Raw genomic sequence first — 27,130 nt, forward strand, 5'->3', positions numbered from 1 at the left:
TTCTTCTTTACATTGAAGATAGTTCTTAATGACATTGGCTGTATGTTTGAGGTTGCTGCCCTACTGTAAAATACATATGGAAGAAATCAGAAGCCTCCCCGATGGTATTGCACAATGGATATGCATCTGTCTGTGTTTCTCAGCATTGAGGACACAATACACTTTAGTCAAATCACACTTTGTTATAGGTTTGTCTGACAAGTGCTGAAAGAAAAGAAAAGCTCGCATACAGAAAACACAAAAGGGCAAGAACTACTCACTAAGATAAAGGTGTGCTATTGAAAAGCCACCAGGGAAAAGTCCCAATGCAAGTTCCATGTCAATCATTTCAAGTATGGTGGGAAAAATATAGCGGAGAGGGGGTGAGCAAAGGAAAACCAAGAACATCGAAGGGGAATTTAAGAGGGGAGAGGAGTAGTCAGACTAAGGATTCATACAGACTAGTGTATAAATCAGGGTGCTATCCAATTTTTGATTGGATAGCACACTGTGCCCTGTTATTCAAGGGCTGTTCAGAGAAACTATTTTTCTATGCTTTATTCACAGCTGTCATTTTATATTTGTGCACGCAGTTTATTCACTCCTGGTATATATTTATGTATGCCTTTGATACACTGGTGGCATACATAATATAGGAATGTCCAAATTTGAAGTAGAAAAATTACATTTTTTAGATTTCTGTTGATTTTTTACTATTTTTTTTATATAGACTGTATCCTTTTTGCCTCATGCTGCAGAAAAGCTAAAATCGACCTAGGTTATATGAAGCAATTGTGGCTCTACGACTAAAAAGTGCTTAAATTACGGTATCTAAGTGTTGTTAATGTTTCCATGCAAAATTAATTATGTTCCTAACAAGGCAGTAGTACCTTAGCAATGCACAGGGAAAAAGCTCTTTTTTCTGCCTACTGCTGCCAATCAGCCTTGTAATTAACAGAGAGCACAGACTTGCTGAACTTATTGGCACATTTATTTATAGATCTGCTGCACTCAAGTGGGTGACATATTGTTTCCTTCCCAGCAGCTTTTATGTTTGCATATAAGCATAGTCACAAGTATACAGCAGAAAAAGCAGCCATTCATAACAGCATCTACAGATAATAAAGAGCACACACAGGCGTGCCGCAGTTACTGCTGGATTAAGGACGCCATATACTGTAGTAGCATGCATTTTCAATGTCATGTCTGAGGTAGCACTGAAACACATAGCAATAAAAAAAACAACAAAAAAACAAAAACAATTGTGTTAACCATTATACCAAAAATCTATTTTGGGAACAAAAAAGTACTGAACACATCAGACAAACTGTAATGAGGTCTTATAGGGGTTGTGAGAAGTCTGCAGTTGATAAAATGTAACCGCAGACTGTCGAATCTTGACAGTGCGAGATGTGCACACTATCACGATATCCTGTATTCTGCATGTGGGTGGGGTGGATGGTCTGGTGATAGACTAGACTCACCCAGCTTCTCTCACTAGAAGAGAACTGAGAGAAGCTGCATGTAACTAGCGAACACATGATCTCATGTATGCAAAATGCATACATGTATGTGGATATCTGACCGCCCACCTGCACAGGGAAAGAGTGACTGTGTGCATTGCACACAGTCATGATTCAGGAGTCACATATAGGGAAAGTCTGTAAGTCACTGTGACCGGACAAGTCCTTGAATAGTAATAGTTAATACCAAGTAACAGTAAGTAAAGGCCCCAGATATTGATCCAGGCCCCCCACCATACACATTCTGCCAAGCTTCAGTAAGAAGAGTCCGCTTATTTCTAGGAAGAACAAAAGATTGAAATTCCACAGGCTTTATACTCCCACTCCACCCCACTCTTCTGTACTCTCCCCCAAAAAGGTGATATAGAGTAGTTCTCAATATACATCGACAGTTTAAATGAAATTGCTGGGTTTAAATGACTTTGATCTAAAGTGTATGAAGATTATTTACTCTTTAGAGGTATACCATTAGGTGGCCATCCACCTTAAGAAGAAATTGGTGGATTGTAGTCTGGCTTTACAATGTGGAAGACCTACAATTCATAAATATCAGATTGGTCCAGTGCCTCCACTAATCAGCTGCTTTTACTTGAATGTGTGCTGATCAAGGTTTACATCTTTCCAGCGCTAATAAAAAAAATAAAAAAAAACGGATTAGTGGAGTGCCAAATGTCAGACCTTCACCAATTTGATTTTGATGCCCTATTAGAAACAGGCAAGATTGGTGACCTAAGGCCATAAGGCCAGACTACCCCTTAAACTACTTCTGGACTGATACTAGACCATAAACATCTGGATGGTCCACACTTTACTCTGCACTGACATTCTAAAACATCAATGTAAAGTAAGCAGCTTGCATTAAATTGTGTAGCGGTGGTGGCAGAATTTGGCTGTTACACACAGCCAGACTCCTCACAGAGGAGACAAACATGATTTATTACCATGGGTTCAAGGTGCTCACCACACATCTAGATAAAAATCCTTGAGGGGTCTAGTTTTCTAAATTGTGTCGTGTGTGTGTGTGTGTATGTGTATGTATATATGTGTGTGTATATGTGTGTATATGTGTGTGTATATGTGTGTGTATATGTGTGTGTGTGTGTGTGTGTGTGTGTGTGTGTGTGTGTGTGTGTGTGTGTGTGTGTGTGTGTGTGTGTGTTCTCTCCACTGTTTAGGTGCATCAGGGGCTCTGAAAATGCGACATGGCGTCCGCTCTCGATTCCAGCCATTTTTGGATTCAAAAAGTCAAACGGTGATCCTTCCCTTTTAAGCCCTGTCATGCACCCAAACAGTAGTTTTCCCCTACATATGGGGTATCAGCGTACTCAGGAAAAATTGCACAACAAATTTTGAGTTCCAGTTTCTTCTGTTACCCTTGTAAAAATAAAAAATATGGGGATAAAGTTAAAAATTGTGAAAAAAGTAAAATGTTCATTTTTCCTTACATATTGCATTAATTCTTGTGAAGCACCTGAAGGGTTAATAAAGTTCTTGAATGTGGTTTTGAGCAGTTTGAGGGGTGCAGTTTTTAGAATGGTGTCCCTTTTTGGGTATTTTCTGTCTTATATGACCCTCAAAGTCACTTAAAATGTGATGTGGTCCCTAAAAAAAAAAAAAAAAAAATATGGTTTTGTAAATTTTGTTGGAAAAAATGAGAAATTGCTGATCAACTTTTAATCCATCTAACTTCCTAACAAAATTTTTTTTTATATATATAGTGTTTCAAAAATTATGCAGATGTAAAGTAGACATGAGGCTAATGTTATTCTATTCAGTAACTATTTTGTGTGAAATAAATAAAAAAAAAAAAAAAAATTAATACATAAATCAAACACATTTATAAAAGAAATAATGCCAGCTTGACCTAATTTCATTGGCAACAGATAGAAGATATAAAGTGATCAATGGACAACCCATACTCCCTGCAGGCACATATTACAACTCTGCTCAATGGAGCCAAGCAATAAGCACTGGGGAGAAGAAGCAGCACACAATCATTATCTATAGTGTCACTAATATATGGTTATAAGATTTAATATTTTGGAAGTGCTGCCTCCGTTTCTAATACGGGAATACATGGATGTTCAGATCACGTTTCAGCCCACAACTGGACATTTTAAGCTTTGCATCTTACACACAAGAAAAAGTTTGGTTCCAAGATCTGAAAGTCAATTTGCTGAGTAAAATAAGGTACATAAATAAAAAGTACTCAACATGTGTGCTAAAATTTGGAAAGAAACACTTAGGTGACCATGGCTGTGTGTCACGCAAGGTGTGGGAAAGACTTCGTGCAACACAAAGGGAAGAGGGAAAGGGAGAGTGGAGACCTCCTTGGCTGATCTACTATCACCCTGTCTGTCGCCCTGTTTTTCCCTGGCGTTTGGCCCTGGCTAGGGAAGGGAGGGGGAGGAGCGCTAGTCAATCCTCACTGACAACTAAAGACAACAAGGGGGCAAGGGTAGATAGCTTAGCTTTTAGTCGACTTCAGAGAGATGAACACCCGTCCTCCTAGCTCTAGAGAGGATGAAGTAATGCACTTGCTCCAAGCCTTCACAAACGGTAATGTGAGTATCGCCGGCACCTCCCTCTAGCAGACAGCAGGCATTCATACACCCAGGCCAAGGTGTTAATTAGCCAAAGGAAGGTAGCCGTTGGGTCCTAGAGAGACAGCCTCTAAGAAGGTGTCTAATGCCAAATGTAGAGATCTCTTGCAACCAACTGCACAGCGACTGTCACTTCTGACACACTCGTGACAGTACCCCCTCCTCTATGAGTGGCCTATGACTACCTTTTGAAGCTCATCAAGAGAATGCCAAAAGTGTGCAAAGCAGTCATCAAAGCAAAAGGTGGCTACTTCGAAGAACCTAGAATATAAGACATATTTTCAGTTGTTTCACACTTTTTTATTAAGTATATAATTCCACATGTGTTAATTCAGCTTTGATGCCTTCAGTGTGAATGTACAATTTTCATAGTCATGAAAATACAGAAAAATCTTTAAATGAGGTGTGTCCAAACTTTTGGTCTGTACTGTACAGGACCTGTGGAACACATTGTGGACCTTAAGGGTCTGAGGAAGTTCAAGACGAAACACTGCTGGGTTAATGACGGCGGTTATTTTATAGGGACCAATAAACCTAGGTCCCAGCTTCCAAGAAGGAACTTTCAATCTTATATTCCTGGTAGACAGCAACACAAAGTCATTCACATTCAGGTCTGGACCTGGCAAGTGTTTTCTGCCAGCCATATGCTTATACCTGTCTCTCATGACTAAATTACTCAGAACCTCCTGCCACACCGAGGAGAGCGACGAAGCAAACTGTTCCTCCTCAGGAACTCCTGAAGTTCCTCCCCCACTAAAGGTACCAAACTGTGGGTGATAACCGTATGCACCAAAGAACGGCAACCTGCCAGTGGATTCTTGATTATTAATGGCAAATTCTGCCAGCGGTAAGTAGGATGCCCAATCCTCCTGATTTTCGGAGACGAAACACCTGAGGTAGGTCTCCAAATTCTGATGGACTTTCCGCAGTGAAATCCTTCATGGCTTGTCTCTCAGGGCCAGAAAGATTATACAGTCTGGACTTCGGTAGTTTAGCTCTGGGGGTCAGGTTAATAAGACAGACAGTCATATGCATGGTGAGGAGGCAAATCCTGACACCCCCTCTCAGAAAAAACGTCCTCAAAAATCAGACAGAAAAGCGGGTAACATTTCCTTAGAGACCGTAGCAAGGAAAATATCTAAACAGTTCTCATGGCAATAATCTCCCCGGTTTGCCAATCCACCACCGGATTATGTTTAACAAACCAAGGAAGACCCAAAACAATAGGTGTGGGAAGATTGTCAAGGACATAGCAAGGGATTATTCCACAATGAACTGAGCCCACCCTCAGTTTTACATTATGTACAATTTGTGTAAATGCTTTCTGTGCAAGTGGCGCCGAGTCGATGGCGAAGATGGAAATAGGTTTAGCTAAAGTACAGCAAGCAAAACCATGAGTCTTCACAAACTCAGCATCAACCCATGCCGTCTCCGGCTCCACTGTCAAACACAGAAATTTTCTCGGCTTTGCTCTCTAGCACCATCTCTGCTGTCAGGACAAACCAGGAACTGCAGGTTGGCAACAAATGCACCCCTTACTTTTCCAACTCCAGACTACCAAGAGTTAATTGTGTCTCCATTTGTTTAGGAATTGAAGAACCCAATAAAATGTCCCTCCCCCCCCCCCCCCCACAAAAAAAAAAAAAAAAAAACACTTTTCTTGCAAATCTCAGAGGAAATGTATGATGTAAAGTCCCCCCTACTGGTTCACCGCCAGACCGCTCCCCCGGCAGAGGTACAAAACCCCGAGAAGGTGGTCTCATCTATCAAGACGTATGGCCAATGACATGGCAGCCTCCAAGGACTGATGGGTTTCATATACTACCAAGGCATCTTTCAACCTGTCAGAAAGATCCTCACAAAATTGGCTTCTAAGAGCCGCATCATTCCATTTAGAAAACATTGCCCATTTACGGAATTCAGAACTGTACGTCTCCACTGACCGATTCCCCTGCTGAAGGCGACGTAGCCTAGACTCAGCCAAGGTGACACAGTCAGGGTCACAATAGATGAGGGCAAGAGCCCCCAAAAACCCCTCCACAGACTGGAGAAAAACAGAGTCCTGCGGTAAAGAAAACGCCCACGACTGAGGATCTCCCTGCAGTAGAGAGATCACAATTCCAACCCATTGCTCCTCATTTCCGGAGCAGAAAGGACGAAGTTTAAAATACAGTTTTCAGGCCTCCTTGAATGCAAAAAACGTGTCCCTACCTCCTGAAAACCTGTCCTGTTCAGGCTGGACAGGCTTACCTGCGGAGATCCCCATATTGGTGACCTGTAGCCTCTGATGCTGCTGCTGAACCTCACAGCGGAGGTCATTCACCTCTAGAGACACTGCGCAGCGGCTTTGCAACTGTACCCATACCAAGGGAAAAAAAAAAAACCTAAAGTGTCAGCTTTTTTTTCTTCTCCTTTTCAAAATGTGCTCGGCCAGCGATAATGTCGCGCAAGGTATGGGAAAGACTTCGTGCAACACAAATGGAAGAAGGAAGACTCTAGGGAAAGGGGGAGTGGAGACCTCCTAGGTTGATCTACTATCACCCTGTCTCCACTAACGTCCCTATACTGGCTCTTTACCAATCGCCGCACGTGAACCTCGCCCTGTCTTTCCCTGGCATTTGGCCCTGGCTAGGGAAGGTAGGGGGATGAACGCTAGTCGATCCCCACTGACAACTAAAGACAACAAGGGGGCACAAACAAGGGAAGATAGCTTAGCTTTTAGTCGACTTCAGAGAGATGAACACCAGTCCTCACAGCTCCAGAGAGGATGAAGTAACGCACTTGCTCCGAGCCTTCACAAACGGTAATGTGAGCATCGCTGGCACCTCCCTCTAGCAAAAGCAGGCATTCATACACCCAGGCCAGGTCGTTAATTAGCCAGAGGAAGGTAGCTGCTGGGTCCTAGAGAGAGACAGCCTCTACGGTGTCTGTAATGCCAAACGTAGAGATCTACTGTAACCAACTGCAGGACAACTGTGTCACTTCTGACACACCCGTGACACAGTGTTCCAAATAAAGTTGACACTCAAAATATATTGGGCAGAAATAGAGAAAAGTGACACTACAAAAATAGAATTCAAGTCTCACAAAGCAGACCATGTTGACAATGCATCCCATACATTTTCTCGTCTGCTAAAAAAAGTGAACTTGTGTCCTGCAGACTTGTCATATGACAATGTTTTTTTTGCTGGACGCATCTGGGTTACAGAGGAAGTTGAAAAGAGTGAATAATAATTCTAGCAGAAAAGTGCAACGTTATGCTTATCATGGCGGAAGGATGACACTACTGACAAAATAGATGAAAAGATACAAAAGCACAATTCTGTAAAGTTAGGAATTCTAAAGAAAAGAGTTCTCCGAGCTAGCAAAATTATATGAAAAGTTACTGGATGGAATAGGCACAATACTGCAAAGAAATGTTCACGCACAATTTCTCCCTCTGTGTTCACAGGATCAGCTATTACTTTTCACTACCTCTTGTGAAGCAAATGTTTTTGCAAAATTCACCCCACTCTATCTATATAAAAAAACAAAGAAAAAAAAAAAAAAACCAAACACACACACACACACACACACACACACACACACAATCTTTAGAGTATGTGCACACGATCCGGACAGGCAGCGCTTTGGACGCTTTATGCTGCGTCCAAAGCGCTGTGTTATACGAACGCAGGGGAATCCGCATGTGTTCATTGAACTACACGGATTCACCGCATTCAATACATTGCACTGATCTAATTTCTCTTGCGGAGACTAGGAACTCCGCAAGAGAAATTGACATGCTGCGGTCTGGAAAGACGCGCCGCATGTCCGTGTCCACGGGTGATCCGCAGGTGCACGGAGACGCATAGTGGACATGGGATTTCTACAAATCCCATCCACTATGCTGTAACTTCTGGCCGCTGCAGGTTTGACGCAGCATAAGCACGCAGTGTCAAACCCGCAGAGGCTCCTGATCGTGTGCACATGCCCTTAAACACTTCTCAAATTGTCACAGAACAACATCGGATGAACCTGCCCATATCTGTCGATAATCTAACGTGTAAGTGAGCCTCCCTTCCTCATGTCGGTTAAGATAAGGTCCTGGGATGTCAGATTTAAGACTGCCAATACTTTAGTTCTCGGTGAGATAAGCTATAGTCAAAGAGGTCTGGCAGCGGTTGTCAGAAGACAGGAGCGCTCCTGTGTATGAAGGAGTTAGGAGAAATGACTGCCGGACAAATGAGAGCCATCTTTTGTGTATGCGGCATTTATGGAAACATTTTGAGGTCAATTTAAAAAAATAAAAAAAAATGAAAAAGCATCTAGTATTGATGGTCCTTCCCCCTTTCATCACCCACTGTCCATTCACCAATCTCACATATGCCTGATAAAAAGATATGGAACAAATATGGAGATAATCAACAGGGATTTATATGGTTAGGGCCAATGCACAGAGGTTTATATGGTTAAGGCATACAACACCTGCACTCCCAGACAGCAGCTGATTTTCCATAGGAAGCTAATGCTGGCCATTGTAGGGATTATGTAGCACAAGGCAAACATTCAGTTGAATGGCCATCTTTGTAGTCTCTCTTCGGGGCAACATATTTTTGTTGCTGCAAAAAGTAAATATAATACATGGCAATGGAAAAATTACATGGCATTGAACATGTTCAGTCGTATGAGTATAAATGTAATAGATATCTATCTATCCATCTCTCTATACACACACCAAAAGTTTGGACACACCTCATTTAAAGATTTTTCTGTATTTTCATGACTATGAAAATTGTACATTCACACTGAAGGCATCAAAACTATGAATTAACACATGTGGAATTATATACTTAATAAAAAAGTGTGAAACAACTGAAAATATGTCTTATATTCTAGGTTCTTCAAAGTAGCCACCTTTTGCTTTGATGACTGCTTTGCACACTCTTGGCATTCTCTTCATGAGCTTCAAGAGGTAGTCACCGGAAATGGTCTTCCAACAATCTTGAAGGAGTTCCCAGAGATGTTTAGCACTTGTTGGCCCTTTTGCCTTCACTCTGCGGTCCAGCTCACCCCAAACCATCTCGATTGGGTTCAGGTCTGGTGACTGTGGAGGCCAGGTCATCTGGCGTAGCATCCCATCACTCTCATTCTTGGTCAAAGAGCCCTTACACAGCCTGGAGGTATTTTTGGGGTCATTGTCCTGTTGAAAAATAAATGATGGTCCAACTAAACGCAAACCAGATGGAATAGCATGCCGCTGCAAGATGCTGTGGTAGCCATGCTGGTTCAGTATGTCTTCAATTTTGAATAAATCCCCAACAGTGTCACCAGCAAAGCACCATCACACCATCACACCTCCTCCTCCATGCTTCACGGTGGGAACCAGGCATGTAGAGTCCATCCGTTCACCTTTTCTGCGTAACACAAAGACAAGGTGGTTGGAACCAAAGATCTCAAATTTGGACTCCTCAGACCAAAGCACAGATTACCACTGGTCTAATGTCCATTCCTTGTGTTCTTTAGCCCAAACAAGTCTCTTCTGCTTGTTGCCTGTCCTTAGCAGTGGTTTCCTAGCAGCTATTTTACCATGAAGGCCTGCTGCACAAAGTCTCCTCTTAACAGTTGTTGAAGAGATGTGTCTGCTGCTAGAACTCTGTGTGGCATTGACCTGGTCCCTAATCTGAGCTGCTGTTAACCTGTGATTTCTGAGGCTGGTGACTCGGATAAACTTATCCTCAGAAGCAGAGGTGACTCTTGGTCTTCCTTTCCTGAGGCGGTCCTCATGTAAGCCAGTTTCTTTGTAGCGCTTGATGGTTTTTGCAACTGCACTTTGGGAAAACTTTGAAAGTGTCCCCATTTTTCGCACTGACTGACCTTCATTTCTTAAAGTAATGATGGCCATTCGTTTTTCTTTACTTAGAATTTGTATTATGGCAAGAAAAAAGCAGCTAACAGTCTATTCAGTAGGACTATCAGCTGTGTATCCACTAGACTTCTGCACAACACAACTGATGGTCCCAACCCCATTTATAAGGTAAGGAATCCCACTTATTAAACCTGACAGGGCACACCTGTGAAGTGAAAACCATTTCCGGTGACTACCTCTTGAAGCTCATCAAGAGAATGCCAAGAGTGTACAAAGCAGTCATCAAAGCAAAAGGTGGCTACTTTGAAGAACCTAGAATATAAGACATATTTTCAGTTGTTTCACACTTTTTTGTTAAGTATATAATTCCACATGTTAATTCATAGTTTTGATGCCTTCAGTGTGAATGTATAATTTCCATACTCAAGAAAATACAGAAAAATCTTTAAATGAGGTGTGTCCAAACTTTTGGTCTGTATATATATATATATATATATATATATTTTTTTTTACAGGTACTATGGTACCCAGGTCTGGAGGAAAGTCTCCTCTTCTCCAGACCTGGGTAACATCCGCACATTGTATCGCTTAATATCCGCATGTGCACATGTAGTTATGCGGATATTAAGTGATTCAATGCAAGTCAATAGCAGCAAAAAAATCCGAAAAATTAATGGACATGCTGCGGATTTTTCCACAATGATAATCTGCAGCGGAAAATGCGGATTATTATTGGGGACCATGGGGCATGTATTACTAAGCGTTTTCGCTGCAGAAATTCCGCGGCAAAAAAGCTTGAAAACGCATTGTGGGCACGCAGCCTTAAATAATCCTCACATGGTGCGGAACAATTATTAGAGCATTCTAAAATGGCCACAGCAAACAGACGCTCTATACGTAAACTAGGCTCTGGGTTCCTGATAAACAGATTTATCATACAATCCATAGGCTGCATCTTTCTGCATTAAGCAAGGGCAATAGTAGGGCTTGTAAAAACCCATAAGCAAAAACAGAGGATGGGCAATGCAATGCTCATAATCTAGAGAGAGGCTCCCAAACCCCCAGAGACAAAAGTTCAAATTCATCATTTGTGGGGGAAGTTTAGGTCATGTTTTGTTTTTGTTTAGTTTTTGTCTTGTGCTATTTGTTGCCATTTTTTTTTTTTTTTTTTTTGCACCAAATTGTTCAATAGAGGGCAAGAGGGTCCTAAATTTTGGGCAAAGCCAATAATGGGCTTTATATTTGGCTTCACCATTTTTGCGACCTTGTAATGCACAAAGTGGCACTTCACGAATAAAACAAAAATTGTGCCCAAAATATCTAGGGTACATAAAATTATTCCAGGTTGGGACTGGAGTGCATTTGCAACAAATTGTGACTTTTCAAAAAGTCACAGATGATAAATCAGCCAAAAACCAAACAGGAGTGAAATAAATAAAAATAAATAAATACAAAAAAAACATAGGCGAATGCACACAATAGACTTTGAAAAAAGTGCAATGGAAAGATAAATATGTTGCAAATAAAATAAAAAATAAATAATAAAATATAATGGTATAATATGTATATACACACACGTACAACATCTGCAAGGAGTTTGTATGTCCTCCCCGTGTTTGTTTCCTCCACGTTCTCTGGTTTTCTCTCACACTCCAAAGTCGTGTGATAATTGCATCCTACGGATTCTGACACCCCGTTACAAAAGGTTTGACCAACTTAAGGAGAGGATTTGTATCTGTTAGTACAGTTACTATTAAAGACATGAGAAATTTAGCAGCACTCAGTAAAGAAGGAGAAATTCAGTCCGTCTTATACCACTTCGAAACCCATTGCACATCTAGAATATGCGTCATTCTCACACGCTATACAAGAGACAAAATAAGAATTTCCTATACTTAGCAAAGTGATGCCAAATACACTATCAGCATTACTCATAGGCTGGAGATTATATACTGGACGATTATAGAAACAAATCATGAATTAGTGGCACTCACCATCCAGGGAAAGCCTCTGCTTAGCTTTCTTCTATTAAAAATGACACCGGCAAAAAAGGGAGCTCGAGGGATGTGTGAAGGCAGCATGAATCAGACACTAGCGGTGCCATTACAAACAGGTAGGAATTCGCTGCAGGGCTTCAGAGAAAACATACTTTGGAAAGCCGACAGGGGACTATGCGTCTCAGATGACTAGAACGTACGAGGCAAGTCACTGGCAGCATCTGCCGTCCATGTTTCCCTAGACTGACAGGTCTTTCCTGGGGTGTGTACTAAGACAGACTTAATAGTCTATGTGAATGGGATCCAGTGTTTTGGACTAGTCCGTAAAGGGGTTGTCCGGTCAAAAGTGCTAAGTCTGCAGTCACTCTGTGTGGCTGCAGACTTAAAAATCCTCCTAGTGCAGGCACTGTGCGCTGCGTGGATTCACCGGTATGAGACCCTGTAACGGAGGGTATGAGTTGTACATACCCCCGATCAGTGGGCGCGACCTCGCTCTCCATAGACTTGTATTGAGCAAGACTGCACCTTCTTGTCGGACGCGCCCACTGGCTGTCTGCATCACTAGACAGAGTGTGGCCTCGCTCCATACAAGTGAATGGAGAGAGGCGGCGCTAAATGGCCTCGGGTATGTATAACGTATACATAGCCTCTGGTCCTGGGTCTCATACCGGCGAATCTCCACAGTGCACATTGCCTGTACACAGAGTGACTGCAGACTTATCAGTTTTGACAGGACAACCCCTTTAAGGCCTCCTTCACACATCCGTATAATACTGTAAAAACTGGTGTCTGTTTTTGATCAGTGTGCTATCCGTTTTTTTCCTGTATGGCTTAAAAGAAAACAAATTCCAAAGCTTCTCCTATACTTTGCAATGTTAAACACATACGGCACATCCGTGTGTGCTGTAGGTTTTTTTCACGGACCCATAAACTTGTATTGGCCCTCGTCATAGTCATCTGTGCTGCCTGAAAGAAACGGACATGTCCATTATTAAAAGCGGACAATACAGGTCTTTTGTTTTTTTACTTGGGAGTTAACATTAGAAGCCAATACTGGAACACATTACCTATCAGGTTAATCATAAATTAGATGTCACTAAGGCCTAAGTAAAACTTTTAGGAGTTGTGAAAAAAAATAAATATAAAAAATGCTTTTTATTTGCAATATATTTCACAGTCAATGAATGGAAACTCTGCATAAAAGAGTAAAACTCCCCTGCAACACCTAGACAGTGGCATAGCTTTAATGCTGGTCTGTGAAAAGAGACTCTGAACCTGTTGGAAGTGTTGACATTTGTATGTGTTCCCTTGCAGGATTCTTTTTCGTAAGGAAATTTTGGCTTCATGCATATTGCCCATATTATTATTACAGGTAATGTCAGCTTTAATGCAGCAGCATACAGCACTTAGCTCATTAATTTGTCCGAACCTTTTCCAACACAGGGGCATAAGGAAAAAAGTGGTGTTCTGACCAAAAGGTAATATTTTCATTATTTAGCTGTTGTAAATGCACCGATAAATCTTCCCCAAAGTCTATCAGAAACACCAAGAACTATCCATTATACAATAATTAAGCAAACAAACTTTAGCGCTGGAGATGAGCGAATCGCGAGTGGGGTTTATTCAGAAAGAAACATGTAACTACATCTAGTTTTACAGTTATACACAATCATTTTCTTTGTGGGTTTTTTTTTTGCATGATTATATGCTGAAGTGCAGAATCAATCAAGTATCAAGACTGTGGGTTCAACATAAGCACATCTAAATGGCGCTTCTATGGATGAGCTGTGGAAATAGCCTCTATTGATTAAAGGTGTCCTTGACATGCATGGTCTGCAGCAGAGAGAATGAACACGAGCATTGCAGATCCACTTCTCCAAAGTAAAAGCACAATACTTACAAGAGCAAGCAAGTTTTTTTTTTTTTTTTTGTCCTTCCCTTTTTTTCCTTTCCTTCTCTCTGGAGACATAATTTGTTTTTTTCCCGATGACAGCTATGCGAGGACGTGTTTTATGAAAGACAAGATGTCATTCATTTTACCATATAATTGTCACGAGTGTATCAGAAGTGACAGACAGTCGCCCTGCAGTAGGTTGCAGGAGATCTCTGCGTTTTGCATTGCAGACACCTTCTTAGAGGCTGTCTCTAGGACCCAGCGGCTACTTTCTTCTTGCTAATTAACACCCTGGCCTGGGTGTATAAATACCTGCTGTGTGCCAGAGGGAGGTGCCGGAGATATTCATTACTCCTTGTGAATGCTTTAGCAAGAGAAGTACTTCGGCCTCTCTGGAGCTTGAGGCCGTGTGCGCATTTGTCTGGAGTAGTCTAAAGCTAAGAAATTTCCCCGTTTGTCCTCCCTTGTTGTCTTTAGTGTTCAGTGGGGATTGACTAGTGCTCATCTCCTCCCTTCCATAGCCTTAGCTAAAACAACAGGGAAAGACCGGGCGAGGTACGCGTGCGGCGATTGGTGAAGAGCCAATATAGGTCATTAGGGGGAGACAGGGTGACACTAGACCAGCCTAGGAGGTCTCCACTCCCTCCTTTCCCTAGAGTCTGGGCTCCCTTTCCCTTTCACCAAGGCTGTGTGCCCACTAAGCATTTTTTAAGCGTTTCCACAGCGGCAATTCCGCTGCAGAAACGCTTAAAAACGCTTGGTAGAAGGTCTGCCATGTTCCCCAATGATAATCCGCATGTGCTGTGCACATGCTGCGGAAATTTCCGCTACGGATTATCATTGCGGAAAAATCCGCAGCACTACCAATTATTTTACGTAATCGCGGTGTTTTCGCCGCCATTGAATTGCTTAATATCCACATGACATGTGCACATGCGGATATTAAGCGATTCAATGTGCGGATGGTACCCGGGTCTGGAGAAGAAGAGACTCTCATCCAGACCTGGGTACCATAGTACCTGTAAAAAATAAAAAAAAAATTAAAAATTAACAAATACATTGTATTCACCTTCTGATGGCCCCTGGTCTCCATAGTAACATAGTTTTTAAGGTTGAAGGAAGACTAAGTCCATCAAGTTCAACCCATAGCCTAACATGTTGATCCAGAGGAAGGCAAAAAAAAAAAACAACATGTGGCAAACACTAAGCTCCACATTGGGGAAAAAAATTCCTTCCTGACTCCATACAACAATCAGACTAGTTCCCTGGATCAACGCCCTATCAAGGAATCTAGTATATATAACCTGTAATATTATACTTTTCAAGAAAGGCATCCATGCCCTTCTTAAATTTTAGTAGTGAATCCCTCATTACAACATCATGCGGCAGAGAGTTCCATAGTCTCACTGCTCTTACAGTAAAGAATCCGCGTCTGTGATTATGATTAAACCTTAATTCCTCCAGACGTAGAAGATGCACCCTTGTCCCAGTCTCAGGCCTCAGAGTAAAAAGATCAGTAGAAAGGTCTTTGTACTGTCCCCTCATATACTTGTACATAGTAATAAGATCACCCCTAAGCCTTCTTTTTTCCACACTAAATAACCCCAAGTGTAATAACCTGTCTTGGTATTGCAGACCCCCCAGTCCTCTAATAACCTTGGTCGCTCTTCTCTGCACCCGCTCTAGTTCAGCTATGTCTTTCTTATACACCGGAGATCAGAACTGTACACAGTATTCTAAGTGTGGTCGCACTAGTGACTTGTATAGAGGTAAAATTATGTTCTCCTCATGAGCATCTATGTCTCTTTTAATGCATCCCATTATTTTATTTGCCTTTGCAGCAGCAGCCTGACACTGGCCACCAAACGTGAGCTTGTCGTCCACCAATACACCCAAGTCTTTTTCAGTGACAGTTTTGCCCAGTGTTTTACAATTAAGCATAGAATTATACATTTTATTTCCTCTGCCCAAGTGCATTACCTTACATTTATCCCCATTAAAGCTCATTTGCCATTTATCAGCCCAAGCTTCTAGTTTACATAGATCCTCCTGTAATATAAAATTGTCCTCCTCTGTATTGATTACCCTGCAGAGTTTAGTGTCATCTGCAAATATTGAAATACTACTCTGTATGCCCCCTACAAGGTCATTAATAAATATGTTAAAAAGAAGCGGGCCCAATACTGACCCCTGTGGTACCCCACTGTTAACCGAGACCCAGTGATATGTCCTGGCTTCTCGACTGCTCGCGATAGTCTAAAAGGACCTCCCATGACGTAATTTAGTCATGTGACAGGTCACGCGACCGCTGACGTCGGCGGTTGCGTGACTTGTCACATGACTAAATTACGTCATGGGAGGTCCTTTTAGACCACCGCGAGCCGCCCAACACACCGGACAAGGAGAGTGGGCCATCGGAAGGGGAGTATAAATGTTTATTTTTTTACCATAACTTGGATGCATGGATTTATATATTGTGACCAAGTTGTCAAGCACTTTCCAAGTAATGCTTAAATCGCTTGGAAAGCGATTGACAACCCACATGCGGAAATGCATGTGAAAAATGCTTCACATCCGCTTGTCCCTGGCAGGAAAACGCATGTACAATCCGAATGCGTTTTTTCTGCCAGGGAGATGCAGAAACGCTCAGGAAAAATCTGGAGCATTTAAGCATCGTGGGCACTTGGCCTAAGACTTTCTGACACCTTGCGTGACAATAATGTACTGAAACTCAGGGGTAAAATATTCCAAATGCAGTGAAATGGTAAAAACTAAAGTGCAAATCTGCCATTGCTTTTATTTTTTTATCAAATTGCCCTTTTTTCCAAAACGGATTCATGGAGTCACATATGTCTTGCATTTGTGACCTAACACCTTGCATTGTTCATGCTTCTGTAATGGAAGCAAAGCTGAACTTTGGGATTCTGAAAAACGCAGCACAACCTGCTATTTGTAAGCAGCTTCTTTACTGCCAAGAGAGCAGGTATTGCCTGCAGGAAAAAAAAAAAAAAACGCTGCAAAAAACGCAATGTGTGAACACGGACACCGTCGAGTCATAGGCCAGACGGCGTCCATAGTGCGTCCCCCTGTCTCATTTTAGGGAATCATCCGCCGGGGTTCCGTCTGAATCACATATTTTCAGAGATTTACACGGAAACCCCGGTATATGCGTTTAGCGCAGGATAAATGTGGCCCGAGCCTTACTGCGATCTTTGGGAGGCAGAATGAACAAATCAACAGCAGATGAAGAATTGGTTTTATTATTTACGCAGTTCCTTGTGCGGTATAAGTGATTAGATGGCTTTGGGTCCGTGTGATTACAGCGATACCAGATTTCTATCTTTTTTTTTTTTCTGTTTGGCTACAACACACAAAAAGACGCTTTTTTTTTTTTTTTTGCAAAAAAGTTTTACCATATTTCGAGAGCTATAATTTTTTCTATATTTCTGCAGACAGTCATGCGAGTGCTTGATTTTTTGCAGGACGAGTTGACGTTTTTTATTGGTACTATTTTCGGGCACATGACATTTTTTGATCGGTTTCTATTCTAATTTGTAAAAGTGATCAGACAGCTTTATTCTTCGGGTCAGGATCTTTACAGCGATACCACATTTTGTATAATTTTTTCTTGTCGCTTTTACACAAAAAACTGTTATAGAAAAAAATAATTGTTTTTGCATCGCTATAACTTTTTTTATTTTTGCATAGATGGAGCTGTGTGGTGGCTGGTGTTTTCCGGGACAAGATGATGTTTTCAGTTATACCATTTTTATTTACATTTGACTTCTTAATCACGTTTTATTCAGCGGTATGGTGAAAAAGCAGTGTTTTGGCCACTTTTTTTTTCCCCCCCCCCAACGGTTTTACTGAAGGGGTTAACTAGTGGGATAGTTTTATAGGTACGGTAGTTACGGGCGCAATCGCATTGTGCTGATCGGCACAGGGAGGGAGCTCCCTACCTCCCTCTGCTATGCCAATCGATGTCGCTGTCACTATTGACAGCTGCATCGGAGGGGGTTTCAAGCCCGCGATCGGCACTAGCACCAATTGTGGGCGTTGCTGCAAGGTGTCAGCTCTCATAGCACTGACACTTACTTTTGATAGTCAAGTCAAGCTATACATGTAAGGCGGTTGGTTTGCAGGAACCGCAGAGCTGTACATCTACTGCGGATGTCGTGAAGGGATTAAATGACGCCATCGGTGATTTACAGCTGCATCTAAATCGTTAAAGAGAACCTGTCAGCACGATTTTGTGATGTAAAAGTAAAGCCTTGGCTGTAATGGCGCAGTAAACTGATTACATTGATATGTTTGGTGGTGAAATCCACTTTGCTCTTCTTCTTTAATCAGCATTTGAAATTTTCAGCCAATTAGATTTCGGTGCACAGGGGCCGGACTGTACATTTGGGGGAGGGGGGCAAGTCTTCTCCTCCTGTATGTGATTCCCCTGCCCCTCTGCTGCCTCTTCAGTTTGAAATCTCAGCAGTGACCTATCATTCACAGACCAAAGGCAGCCAAAATCTAATTGGCTGCAAATTTGGCTGCTCAGTGGTTAGCACTGGTGCTTTTCAGCGTTTGGGGTCCTGGGTTCAAATCCCACCAAGGACAACATGTGCAAGGAGTTTGTATGTCCTCCCAGTGTTTGCGTGGGTTTCCTCTGTGTTCTCCGGTTTCCTCCCACACTTCAAAGTTGTATTGATAGAGAGTTTAGATTGTGAGCCACAATGGGGACAGTGATGATAATGTATGTAAAGCACTGCGGAATATGATGGCGCTATATAAGCAATGTATATTATCTGTATTACAGGTCCATTATTGCAATTTCTTTACTTTAAAGGGACTCGGTCAGCATAGAATGCAAGTCCCGATGCGTCATGTTGTGGCCAATCATTTAACTACACATTGTGGGATATATAATAATAATAACTTTTATTTACATAGCGCCAACAAATTCCGCAGCACTTTACAATAAAGCGGAGACATGTGCAGACAATAGATTCAATACAAGGTAAGACAGTTTAAACAGTTACATTAGGAGTGAGGTCCCTGCTCGCAAGCTTACATTCTACAAGGGAATAGGGGGGACACAGTAGGTGAAAACTACCTGTTATTTCAGGTCAGGTAATTATAATAAATAGGGATTTTCATATAAAGCTGCATGATCCGGTCATCAGGCAGTATGTTAAAGTGTAATACTCAAGTATCGAGTGCAGTTATCGTATGCATGGAGGGTGTGGAGACAGATGAAGAGTAGGGAACAGATTCTGAATAATATTTAGAAGGAGGGAACAGGGGAAAGTTAATTTACTGAGTAGTTAAGGTGGTAGGCTTGTTTAAAGCGAGCTTGAAGACATGGGGGCTAGGCATCAGTCGGATCGCCTGGGGTAGAGCATTCCAGAGAACTGGTGCAGCACGAGAGAAGTCTTGGAGTAGGAGATGCGAGGTTTGGATTATGGGGGATGTTAGTCTTAGGTCATTTGTAGAACGGAGGACACGTGTAGGGCGATAGATAGAGATGAGAGAGGAGATATAAGGCGGTGCAGAACTGTGGAGAGCTTTGTGAGTGTGAGCGATGAGTTTATATTGGACCCTGAGGCGGATGGGCGGTAAAGGAAAGGTTAGTGTCGAACATGACCCCAAGGCAGCGGGCGTGCTGCTTGGGAGTTATGGTTGAACCCTCTAAGGTAATTTCGATGTTAGGTAGAGTTGGGTTAGTAGAGGGGAGAAACACAAGAAGTTCAGTTTTAGAGAGATTCAGTTTAAGATAAAGGGAGGACATGATGTTAGAGACAGCAGACAGACAATCCTTGGTATTTTGTATTAGGGTAGGGGTGATGTCAGGTGAAGAGGTGTATAGTTGGGTGTCATCAGCATAGAGATGATACTGGAACCCAAATCTGCTGATTATACACTGCCCCTATTGGACAAACAGAGGGAAGAGGAGGGGGACCTAGGACTGAGCCCTGCGGAACTCCGATAGTAAGGGGACGAGGAGAGGAAGAGGAGCCGGCAAAAGATACTGTGAAGGAGCGATCAGAGAGGTAGGAGGAGAACCAGGAGAGAACGGTGTCCAGATTGTAGAGGGTCGAGGAGAGAGTTATCTGAGAGATAGCGGATTAGACGGGAGTGAACCAAGCGTTCCAGGAGTTTAGAGATGAAAGGAAAGTTAGAGACAGGTCTGTAGTTAGCAGCGCAGTTCTGGTCCAGGGATGGCTTTTTAAGTAAAGGGGTTATGATGGCATGTTTAAATGAGGAGGGAAAGATACCTGAAGAAAGAGAGGTTAAATATTTTAGTCAGGTGAGTGGTGACCACTGGTGAGAGAGACTGCAGGAAATGTGAAGGAATGGGGTCACTGTTGCAGGTTGAGAAGAAATGAGGAGCATACCATAATATTTATATCATACCATTTCTTTATTCTTTAAGATTTTTGGGGTCTCTACGCATTCTGCATGGCTTATACTAATTCTATGTAGCATTGCTAGCAGTATTTACAAAAAAAAAAAAAAAAAAGTGTATTATGCTGTTATATCACCTTGGCCCATGTTCGCATCTGACTATGTGCGGTTCAGGTTGTTTCATTGATATTTGATATATTTTTAGGCTTGTAAAAAGTTGTTTTTATTTAGGTGTGTGCAACATTAGTGTATTTCTTTTTTCTCCCTCATGTCAAGAAGTCATTCTGTGCTGACAGGTTCTCTTTAAACAGCAGCAATGTGAGCTAGCTCTGGTTGTTTCTGTTACAGGTAGATGCAGGCTGAGTAACATAGCCTGCATCTGTTTTGTATTGAGAAGGCTCAGCACTTAAACCTGCTTTATACACCTCGCACATGACCTGTGACAAAAATGTACATCACAAGTCATTAATGGGTTGTTAAATTTAATCATGTGCAGACAGTTTTTTGAGGCGTTCAAAAACAAAAATTTTTCAAGATGAAATGCTCCTTTTTTGATGAAAATTTGGATTATTCTTTTCCTGAAGTGGCTTTGAACAGATTTTTAAGTGCTTTGAAAGAGTTTTCTTCCAGGTGTGTTTTTTCTTTTTCGGACAATGCCTAGTTTGGAGTGGATTCCATTAGAATCTGATTGAATGAACACACACCCCAGACTCAAACCCATGCGCATATTTATCAATGGTAAAAAAACGCTGCACATGTTGCTTATTTATTCATTGCGGATTTGAACCAAAGCGATTTTTCAAGTCTACAGCATGTCAATTTCTTCAGTGTTTTTCATCTATTTAAGTGCAACGGAAAATGATACAAGTAAAAATGCATAAAAGCATGCAAAAATGAGAATATTTTACGTAGTGTTTTTCCTGCTATCATTCAGGGTTTTGGTGCATAAAAATCTGCTGCAAATGCTCAGTGTGCGCATACCCTAAAACCCCTAGATATGAACAGCAATGAGGATTAATATTCAAATGCGTAGGAAAGGTCTTTCAAGAGTTCATGGGTGATTTTTGTGGCATTTCTTGGCGTGTAGTCGCTACAAAAAAAATAAATAAACCAATTCTCCTGCATGACAGGTTTAATTTTAATCACCAATCATTCTGGTTTGGTGACCTAAATATACTTAATTATGTTTTGCCACCTTTGTGAATTTCAGACCATGGAAAACCTCCCACTTGGCTTACGATAAGGTCTGTCTTATCATAACGGGCTAAAGAAAAAGATTTATTTCATAATAACCATGTGATTTCTTTACCTTCTCAGCACACAAAAGAAACACTATGACCATATACCACTAAATACAGCGATGGCCTGCAGCAGTCACATAGGGATAGGGCTGGGACATGTGCAGCAAGGGTAAACAAAATACCTGCAGGGAGTAGATGGGATGCAGCAATGGACTGGAAGGTAGCAAAAAGAAGAGTCAATATTATTTAAAGGGGGTTGAACACTGCTGGACAACCACTTGTTAATAGCTCCAGGGTGTTGCATAAATTAACAAAAAAAAAAATCTATACAAATATAAAACCCTTCTGGACTGGCGCAGCTCCTCACAATGTGACATGACCACTGCAGTCAATTAGAGGCCACTAATTGGCTACAGCCTTCAAAATTCCGTATGGGTAGAAGAACAGATTCGGCTTACGTTCCACTAAGTTGAATACATAAAAGATATAAAGTAGCATGTGTAACCTGTAAAGAATCCAGTGGATGGTTCCCATTTGCTCAGTAGTCTAAGGGTATGTGCACACAATAGGTCCGGGCCTGCGGCCCAGATGCTGTGGAGGAGCCGAGGGTGGATATGCAAATGAGCTTCGCTCCCCCCACCTGCGGACTTTCTTCATAGAGATTAGGTCTATGGGGAAAGCCCGCATGCAGACCAGCAAGAGAGATTGACATGCTGCGGTCTGGAAAGATGCGCTGCATGTCAGTTTCCGCAGGTGATCCGCAGGTGCACGGAGACGCATAGTGGGCATGAGATTTCTGGAAATCCCATCCGCTATGCTGTAACATCTGGCCTCTGCAGGTTTGATGCTGCACAAGTCCGGACCCCAAGGGTACGTGCACACATTTCTTTTGAAGTTGAGGCGTCCACTAAATTTTTCAAGAGGATAACAGTTTAAGAAACGCGTTTGTTTGTTTTTCTGAAGCATTTTTTTATTTTTTTAAACTTTGATTCTTTTTACCAGAATTTGTGGAATTTTTTTTAATAGTGTTTTCTTTTAACGTTTTGACAAAAAAAAAGAAAAACACCTTTCTTTTTAACAAAATTCTCAACAAGTCACCAAGGCATCTTCCGTACATCATTTGAGCCTTCCAATTGACTTCCATTAGAAGGTGTAAAGCGTTTTCAGAGCAGAAAACGCCTGAAGAATGGACACGTAACTTCATTTAACTGCTTGACCTCTTTGGAAACCTGAAGTGGTTAAAAGACACTGAAAAGTCTGAGCATATGAACAGCAAGGTGTTTTTACATAAAAATGAACATGCATTTCTATGAGCATTTATCTCTTTTTCAGGTGGGTTTCAGGGCGGAATTGGTCTGAAAAAGACATTAAGGCCACGGTCACACGTTCAGTATTTGATCAGTATTTGTAAGCCAGAACCAGGAGTGGTGATAAATACAGAAGTGGTGACGTGTTTCTATTGGCTTACAGATACCGATGTAATATACTGATCGTATGAACATTGCCTTATTGTGAGCTCATGTCCCGAGACTCCTAGGGAGACCAAGACTGCCCACTGGACTCTTCATGGTAAATGTGCACCACTTTTTAACTATTCTTTTTTCCTTTATACAACATGAGACATTTCACGGAGTAACATCTCTGAAAACGTATTCCCATCCACTAGATCACTGTCCGCAGATTGGGGATGACAGGTTCTCTATAGATGTGAGCAGCTCCTCTTTCTGTTTGACGGCTCATCTCAGAACGCATTGACTATACAATTACACATAATTCCCATGCATCTGTTGTGTATTACAAATGTATATTCATTTTTCTGTTTGGTTTCCCTGTGGAGTAGATGACAACTCCTCATACAGGTTTAGGCTTCATTGACATCTGCTTAGGGGAATAGGATTTTTTTTTTCCATTCTAGAAGCATAACATTTTTTTTTTCTGAACTGAACGAACCCTTTGACTACAATGGATTTTGTCATGTTTCAGCCTTTTAAAGGGAATGTGTCAGCCATCAGATGCCCGAACCGTGAGAGACATGCATCAGCCACTGGTTGTACAATCACCACCATGTATGTTTGTCTGAAACACTGCAGCGTTTCAGATGAAAACATACTTTAAAGCACCATTCCAGCATTTTTTTTTTAGTTCACTGCTGGAGTGGTGCGTTAAATGTAAGTCCCCTGCCCCCCCAGTCATATACATACCTGTTGCCGCAGCCTTCATCTGTTTCCAGCGACGCTCTGGTCAGTCTCAGGCAAAAAATGACCTGCTCACAGCTCCAGTGCTTCATGGAGATGCGCGAAGGTCACTTTATAATACAGGTCCATGAGAGGCTCGTTCTGGCTCTCAGACTTGTATTGAGAGCATGTGATGGAGCTTCTGACTTCAAGCTGTCAGAAGTTGCGCTCACAAGATGGCGTGTGGGTACAGGAACGGCACAAAAAAGAGTGAGGATGCCGGAGGGTGAGTATATGACAGGGGGCTGAGGCTTAGATTTTAAGCACCACTACAGCACTGAAAAAAAAACAACTGCTGGAGTGGTGCTTTAAAGCTGCCGGGGACCAAGCCACGCAGATTACTCATACAGGTGGGTCCTTGGGGGCTTCTACCCGCTCGCTGACAGTTACCGGCAAGCCTCTGCCTATGAGTGTGTGTATACTCGGATCAAAATCGCCAATGCAAGTGTATGGCTGTTTAAAAAAAAAAAAAAAAACAAAACAGCATGGTGCTCAGATGCCACGTGCAGTCCATTTTTCGCAGACTGTTTGATATGAGAGGGTAAAGAGACAATCTTTTTTTTTTTCTTTTTGACATCACAGAAAAACTGATGAAACTCTGACCAGACTGATTAATTGACGAGAAAAAAAAAAAAAAAAAAAAAAAAGTGACTGTGAATGAGGCACAACATTCAGGGTCAGAGCACAGACCAGGGTGGGGAATCTTTTTTCTGCTAAGGGCCATTTGTATATTTCTACCATCCTTCGGGGCCATACAAACTGTGTGCTAACTCTGCCCACAAAAGTACGACCTGACACTGGCGACGGATAAAAGGTCATCAAGGGCTGTAAACAGCCTATGGGCCTGAGGTTCCCCACCCCTGGGGTAGACCATGATGTCCAGACCAGCCGTGAGAGTCCCAACTCGTGTAGCTCATGAGACCCACAGCCCGTCCAGACACTGCTGTCTATAGTTGGCCTGTGAATGACAGATGTGTAAAACTTACATGAAAAAAAATATATAAGAAGCTATAATGAACTATTCTGTTTTCTGATAAAACGACAGACACCTTACAAAGCCTATTACAGTCAATAGGACCCCTGGGCATAGTTTTTGCCTGACATTTAATGGATCCATCCCCTGCAGAAACTCCATTTTTCTAATTACAGGACAGAATATCAGAATTCCAGAAGACAGATGTTATCCCAGCCAGAAACCTCTGATCGGTACCTCATCAAAATCAGCAACTTGCCCACATACAGGGGATGCCGTGATCGGTAAGGTGGGCAACAAGATCACCAGGGAGAAACAAATGGAGCATAATGTCACAGGGGGGTCAGAGAGGAAACCTGATGAACCTATTTTACTTCAATAGGCTCCTTGGGGGCTGCAGGAATGGGATCATCCATCTTATTAATAGTGTGAGGACAGACAAGGTGCGCACCGTCCCTCCATATAAAGGGGCAGTTTAGGCTCCGTTCACACTTTTTGTAGGAAGTTTTTTTCCATGGCATATAATCCCTCGTCAGCCCTGTGCATCGCTGAGGATCTCACCTTCATGTATGCAATGTAGAGGTTCTGCGATCCATTGATTACCCAGGAGCTGGGCATTTTATGGCAGTCATTCCTACACCATTCACAGTAACCATGTGCAAGGAGACCCTAAAGGAAGAGGACCCATTTATTCCCCCTAACCACAGCTCATATCTCATTAACAGCAGATTAGGTTTAGTAGACAGCAAGGACCCCAATGGCCAGATCCCCCACATTGCCATGCTCCTCTTACCTTGTCACCTATACTGCTGGGCTCAGTATGGACGAGGTCTGGGCTAGGGGTGTCACTGACCACCAGCCCACAGCCTCCTGCATCGTCTTCAGCCCCAGGAGAGCAGCTCAGAGGGTGCTTGATGTCATGTAGGGACTTCTGGCCAGACGAAGGCAAGGACTTAGGAGTACTGGAGCCGGACATGATGACTGGAGTCTGCCCTCAGCACCAGGAAGCCATTGCCACCGACACCGAAGCTAATAACAGGGTGTTCACCAGAAAGGTGGAAAAACGGGGCGGGCGGCGGAGGTTACACAATATTAATGAGGTGGAGAAGAGCTGACATCTTGCATGCAGCCCACGGGGCAGCTCAATGGCCACTCCTGCCTCAGAGCTGAGGGTCCACAGCGTGAACACTGGCATCCAGCTGTGGGGCGCCCCCTAATAATGCACGTAGTCCTGGGCGAGCACTGCACGGCCACTTCCACCTTCTCACAGACTCCTCCTTTTTCGCTTTCTCTCTCTTTTTTCTTCCATCCCGGTTTTATCACCCTCCCACTCTCCGTGACTAAGAGGAAGTTAACCCTCAGCCATGGCTCAGGAAGTGTTCTACTGCAGGAAGCGAGATCCATCCAGGGGTATACACGGCCCAGAGGGAGTCAGTGCACCCAGACGTCGGGATCAATACGCCCTGACAGACGGGGGTCATACACCCAGACATCGGGGTCAATACTCCCTGACAGACGGGGGTCATACACCCAGACATCGGGGTCAATACACCCTGACAGACGGGGGTCATACACCCAGACATCGGGGTCAATGCACCCTGACAGACGGGGATCATACACCCAGACATCGGGGTCAATACACCCTGACAGATGGGGGTCATACACCCAGACATCGGGGTCAATACACCCTGACAGACGGGGGTCATACGCCCAGACATCAGGGTCAATACACCCTGACAGACGGGGCATATACATACAGACGGGGTCAGTCAGTACACCCTGCCAGATGGGGGTCATACACCCAGACAGGCGGTCAGTCAGTACACACAGATAGGGGGTCACTCAGTCAGTACACAGACATTGGGGTTAATACACCCTGACAGACAGGATTCATACATCCAGACAGGGGGTCAGTCAGTACACCCAGACAAGGGGTCATTCAGTCAGTACACACAGACATTGGGGTCAATACACCCTGACAAACAGGGTTCATACATCCAGACAGGGGGTCAGTCAGTACACAGACAGATGGTCAGTCAGTACACCCAGACAAGGGGTCACTCAGTCAGTACACACAGACATTGGGGTCACTACACCCTGCTAGTAGGGGGTCATACACATAGACAGAGGGACAGTCAGTACACAGACATATGGGGTAATACACACAGACGAGGTAATACACCCAGGCGGGGTCACTCAGTCAGTACACCCAGACATCAGGGTCAATACACCCAGACAGACAGGGGGTCATACACAGAGTCAAGGGCTCAGGTAGAAGAATAGGTGCACCCAGCACAGAAATCCAGGGAATTTACATTACAACATTTTATTAGAAAAATAACTAAAAATTTGTGTCTATAAAAAAGCGCTGTCAGAGGCATGCACGCTGACGCGTTTTGAACAAACTGTTCTTAATCCTAGTATTGTATCTGACTGAGACAA

At 42.8% G+C, this 27,130-nt stretch overlaps 1 protein-coding gene across 5 annotated transcripts in view; it reads right to left on the reverse strand.

Moving 5' to 3' along the window:
* The window catches only part of SNX30 (sorting nexin family member 30), a 65,922-nt gene extending 39,868 nt beyond the window's left edge, over positions 1–26,054 (reverse strand). Inside the window, exons 1-2 of one of the 5 annotated variants that reach the window (XM_073663304.1) lie at positions 25,482–26,054; positions 25,250–25,357 (exon numbers count right to left, since the gene is read on the reverse strand). In XM_073663304.1, coding sequence (XP_073519405.1) covers positions 25,250–25,357; positions 25,482–25,664 — 291 coding nt within the window. In that variant the 5' untranslated portion in view covers positions 25,665–26,054. Of the gene's footprint in view, positions 1–2,947; positions 2,972–25,249; positions 25,358–25,481 lie in introns of those variants that run through there. The other 4 variants (XM_073663294.1, XM_073663283.1, XM_073663313.1 and 1 more) reach the window with 4 other exon arrangements.
* Positions 26,055–27,130: the final 1,076 nt, after the last annotated feature.

The sequence above is a fragment of the Phyllobates terribilis genome, unplaced genomic scaffold, assembly GCF_046119375.1.
Source record: "Phyllobates terribilis strain yellow unplaced genomic scaffold, ASM4611937v1 Scaffold_1__5_contigs__length_1240528914, whole genome shotgun sequence".
Classification (NCBI taxonomy): Eukaryota; Metazoa; Chordata; class Amphibia; order Anura; family Dendrobatidae; genus Phyllobates; species Phyllobates terribilis.